Raw genomic sequence first — 5,599 nt, forward strand, 5'->3', positions numbered from 1 at the left:
GAATATGCATCCTATAACATAATTTGTGGGCGTCCACATTAAAACAGCCATAATGGCCATTTCTAGTTTAGGAGATATTCACGTTTCTCTAATGTAGGATCTAAAATTACCATTTTCAGATTTGCGTGAGAGTTAAGACTATGACTCAAACTGAATGTATCGGCATAATAGTCATATTCCAGCTGCAACCAGAAGTAGGTGTATTTTTAGGTTAAAGAAAACGGAAAGGGTCCTTATGGTCGGTTCACAGTGGGGCAAAATTTTCTTTCTTGGTTTAATATATTGTACGACTCGCAAATATTAACAGATTGGGACGAAGAAAATTTTTTAAAAAATCTGATAACATTTTAAAGCAGAGTCTGATTTTTTAATAGAGTTTTCAATTTTTTACAATTAAACAAATATGGCGAAAAAATACCCATTTTTCTAATTGACGTTCCCGGTGCTCGTGAAAAGTAGGAAAATGGTTGAAATCGCCTACGCTGTATAGATTGACATAGAGATATTTAATCATGGTGAAATAAGCGAAAGAAAATCTTATAAACAAATTATTTTTTGAAAATGCGTTTTCTATCATTTCCAATAATTTTACATTTTTCAAAGTTATATAGCAAGAAATATCTGAGATAAACTAACTACTGAGAACATTTATTTCGTGAGCCCATTTAAAAAAATAATCGAATTATTTAGAATTTCCTAATTAGAATAAGTCTAATTAAAAAAAAACTTTATATTTCATTATGTCAGTAGACTACTAAATTATTGGGCAAATAAAAACTACATTCCTTTGTATGGATACGCTTATTCTTGAGAGATTTTATTTAATCTTCAAATTGCTTTTTCGTTCCCTCTTTTTCTAGTAGGTATTTTCTAAAATCTAAAGGATAAAGCAGAAGAAGAAAAACTCTTGGTAGAATGATTTATTAAGATAAATAAGTATTTGCTCATTTCTACTAAATCCATATTATTATACATTTACAATACCATTAGAATAAAATTTATTATTCGCGTACAGACATTAAAACACTCAGGTACGAGAAAACGGTCTTCATCAGCTTAAATAATAAAAATAAATATATTTTTATATCATAATATTAAACAATGTGAGAAAAAAAATTAATTAAAGTTTGGCAATGTCTTACTTTACTATAAGTTTCATTATTTAAAATTAGGAATTTTCCAATTGTCACATGACAATCATTTATGCTCCTCAACATCATCATCAACAACAGCTTTTTTTGCTTCTGAGGCATTACGTACCAATTTGTATTGTATCTGAAAAAATTTAGTATAAAAATATTAATAATTAATCTTTAAGTATTCATATTTTTTGCTTTTTCTACCAAGAAAAGATAAACTGCCTCTGAATAAATCAATTTTTATCAGATTTTCAAGTTTAAAAAATATATGTATTGTATTAAATTACGTATCATCACAATAAAGTTCATTTAATTTCTTTTTATTTAACTGGCACAATACCGCGCCAGTTGTAATGAAGATTAATTACTGATAGAATACTGACGCAAGAATTCCGCCAACGGTTGGCCCCATACTGGTTTATAACTGGCCCAGTACTGACGGTCACCACATGCGAAATACCGACGCAGGAGTTCCACCAATGGTTGGAGTGATACTGACATACTCCTGGCGAAGTACTGATACGTATTACTGGTCAAATACTGACACAAGAGTTCAAACAACGGTTGGCATCATACTGGTCTACTATTGGCTTAGGGGCAATATGCATTACTTGTGAAACACTGGCACCGGAGTTTTGCCAGCGATTAGCGTACTGCTGATAACATACTAATTTTAAATGCTGATTAGAAATCGACACAAGAGTTCAGCCAGTGTTTGGCTTGATACTGGATCTGCTACTGGCTTACTTTTCATATCCCCCCCCTCGCCTAATTTTTTAGTCTGAATAAAATTCAGCAAAATAAAATGTTTATAATTATCTCACAAAAGAAGAGTTCGGGGACTTCCGTTGCAATGTTCGCTATCATTCTCCAAATTTTTAAGAGGACATTTCTATTGTAGGAAAAAAACCGTTGAAATCTTACACCGGTATATTCGATAATTTTCAAAATATCACATGCCCTTAAGTTACGACTATTTTTGTGGCTCAATTTTCACAGTGCACCCAAGAATCAATCAGCGAAATACAAACATTTACACTTAACGTTGATTATAAAAAAATATTGATTAAGGTTAGGTGTTACTGAATAATAATTCACCCGAAAAATTGAAATAAGTTTGGTTCAAAACTCGCCGGAGTTGGAGGTGATGAAATTTTGGCATACTGAAATGTTTTGTTAAAGAAATTTTTTTGAAAGGGCGATATAAATTATCAATTTTATTTTCATTCTATATACTATGTTAAACGGATTTCCATGAAAGTAGTAAAAAATTTCATCTATCAAATATTTTTAACGAATAATATTCGGAATCATAATAATCTCTAAATAAACTAATATCTATAACAACCGCATTATACTTCAAAACGTAACCACTTAGAATTCTCGGAATCACACATTTTGGTGGTTCAAACAATTTAAGGGCATGTGATACTCAGAAAATTGTTGATTTTACCAGTTTTAGGTTCCCCCGGCTTTTTTTCTAGAATAATAAATATTTTACCTTAAAAATTTGGGAAATGATAGCGAACATGCTAACGGACGTTCCCACACACTTTTTTTTTGTGTTTTTTCATCAAAAAATTTTTGATATTACTAACAACGTGCGTGTATATTTCGAGGTTATGTGTGTTACAATTCACCCGAGCGTTACTTTCAAACTACACAATATTTTTGGTCGAAAACTTTGGGCTTCAAATAAACATAGTAATTAATCTCCCGGAACTAACCTTGTTTGCAGGCAATCAAAAAAATTTATTTCATAAATAATTTCCAGATTATCGGAAAGGTAGAGATGAAAAACGACGTAACCTCAAAATAATGCATATGAATAAAATTTGTATTCAGCACAATACATTTTTTTTGTTATTATCTCTCAAAAAAGAGTCCGAGGACGTCCGTTATGATATTTTATAGCATCTCCGAATTCAGTTTTTAAAAATTTTCATTTCGGTGGAAAAAAGCCGTTGAAACTGTAAGTATCACATGCCCTTAATCACTAGATCAGCAGAATTCTTCGTTTCTTCGCCGTTATTTTTGTCGCACAGTATTATCGGTCTTTTTCAAAATTTTAAAATCAGACAAAACTCAATTTCGAAGTTTCGAATTCACTTGAAGCAATATATCCAAGACAGACTCTACCAACTCAATGGTAAAATATGAAGAAGCAAGGGGCCATCAGACGGTGACACAGAACATTAAGATGAGGTAAAAGATGGCGTCCAGATAATATCCGGATGACTTCTAGATAATTGAATTAAAAATTAAATCAAAGTAAAGAAGACAATGTAAAAATTAAAAAATTATTCATGAAGTCAAAAGAATTATTCTTTATATATTTTTATTTGGTTTTCGCATTGGTTTCTTTGTAAAGTATAATTTCAAAAGAAATCAAACGAAGCAACGAATATAAGGTTTAAAAAGTTTGTTTATTTTTAAAATATGCATATGAGATCTTTTTTCAAATTTGTGCTCAAAAGAATGACATCAACCAAGTTAATAGTAATCATTAATAATTTAATAAATTAATATCATGTAATTAGAATTACAAATTAGAATATCCTGAATAAAAAATATATTTTGGTCCGCATTTTTTCGTCACGTTAACCGGCGTTTTCTTTTGTCAAGCTGTCATTTGCTGTGTAAGTAAGGTTGGTATCATGGAAGTGCGACTGAGTGCGACAGCGATAAAATTTACGACGGAGGAAGGGAAACTAACGCAACCATGGCGGTTGGGCAGAGCAGCGATTCCCAAACTAGTGCCGCCGGCCGATGAGGCTGCCGCCAACAGGGGGACGCCACCCCGGGCCAGGCAGCTAGGCAGGCTACTAGGCAGGCTCCCCGCTGCGAGCAGAAGGCTACTTTCCTCGACTTTCGCGTACCTACCACGAATGACCCTTTCATTGTTATGAACTTGCAATAACTGAAATTATAAAGACTTTGCTCAATTAAATTTTAATTAGCTGAATAAATTGCGTTATATAATTTAAAGAAAATGAAAACAAAGTTTTTGAAAATCGGTTAATATCCGAACTAATAAATTAAATATTTACAAATCTTGTGAATGCAACAAAAGTGCGATAACTCTTGAAGTTATTATCCGATTTTCTTCTACCTTTTTTTAACATTTATTTGATAATCTAACAAATCTAACGGAACTTATTAAAATTATATTGATTAATATTTAATCAACTTTTCATTATTCTCAACCGGCTCTAATTCTCTAACAACGAAAAGGTCAGCGAAGCAAGCAACCGAGCACGAACGACTAGCGTCCAGTGTCTCACTTGGGTTCCAGTATTGTGAAAAAATTTGAGGGTGGGGCCCCTGCCGCTCCCCAGAAAGTGCATAAAAAGTTTGGGAATCGCTGGGGTAGAGTCTGGTCCAGAATGAAAGATTGCTTGTTTACTAAGCAGATGAAAACCAGCGCGCAAGTGCGAAATCGATCATCTTTTGTTTCCTCGACGCGCGCAATTTTTAAATTTCTCGTCCTTTGTATAATAGCAATCAAAAGAAAGAAATACAGAAAAAATATAAAGTAACGAAAAAAGTAACTTAAAAAATTTTATCAGTTACCGGGAAAATAGTAACTAAGTTACGTTACAGTTACTATTTTCGAAAAGTAACGAAGTTACTGAAAACGCTACAAGGAACTTAACTTTTAAAGTAACTTCGTTACTTTTAACGAGTTACTACCCAAAACTGGTTTCCACTGCAGTCAAGACCCGTTTATTACAAGGCTTCTGAAATTAATGGGTCCCGTTTATCGAAAAATAAGGAGAAATTTCACTGGTTTCCATCACTTCATTGGAAGGCGGACTGCCTTTCAGTGAGAACAGCTGATTGGTCCACTTATTAGCGATGCGATTTTACAATTGTTTCCACGCGCGCGTGGAAGTGGTAAGTAGTAGAAGAAATACAAGATTTGTATGCACTATTTGGACCGATGTAATATACTGTATTCGCCATAATTTTATATTTCACGTCCAGTTTCTTGTATAACTTGAATAAAACATATTTTGGTGTAACAAAACGTTAGTATCTGCGTGATAAAAGAAACAATTTCAAATTATACGAGGGTAGTTCAATAAGTCCTTAGAATGAAGTATAAAAACAATTTTTTTTGGGTAAATTTTTTTTAATTTTTCAACATAATCTCCTTGGAGCTCTATACACTTGGTCAATCGCTTTTCAAGTTTTTTTAATCCTTCAGAAAAGTGCGTTTCCGGAAGTTCCTTAAAATAAGCACTTACAGAGGCAATGACGTCTACGTTGTCTGGAAATCTCTGTTCACCGAGCCATTTTTTCAAGTTTGGAAATAAGAAAAAGTCACTGGGGGCTGAATCTGGTGAATACGCTTTGTGTTCGACCAATTCGAATTTTAGTTCTTCAATTTTAGCCATTGAAACGAAGCATGTGTGAACTCGGGCGTTGTCGTGATGAAAGAGATTTTTTTTTCTCGC

General features: G+C 32.9%; 1 protein-coding gene across 1 annotated transcript in view; it reads right to left on the reverse strand.

The window, feature by feature from the left end:
• Positions 1–905: 905 nt before the first annotated feature.
• Positions 906–5,599, reverse strand: part of LOC117173032 (odorant receptor 82a-like) — a 27,878-nt gene continuing 23,184 nt past the window's right edge. The window contains exons 10-11 of the mRNA XM_033361391.1: positions 1,143–1,275; positions 906–1,055 (exon numbers count right to left, since the gene is read on the reverse strand). Coding sequence (XP_033217282.1) covers positions 1,002–1,055; positions 1,143–1,275 — 187 coding nt within the window. The 3' untranslated portion in view covers positions 906–1,001. The remainder of the gene's footprint in view (positions 1,056–1,142; positions 1,276–5,599) is intronic.

This window comes from Belonocnema kinseyi, chromosome 5, assembly GCF_010883055.1.
Source record: "Belonocnema kinseyi isolate 2016_QV_RU_SX_M_011 chromosome 5, B_treatae_v1, whole genome shotgun sequence".
Taxonomy (NCBI): domain Eukaryota; kingdom Metazoa; phylum Arthropoda; class Insecta; order Hymenoptera; family Cynipidae; genus Belonocnema; species Belonocnema kinseyi.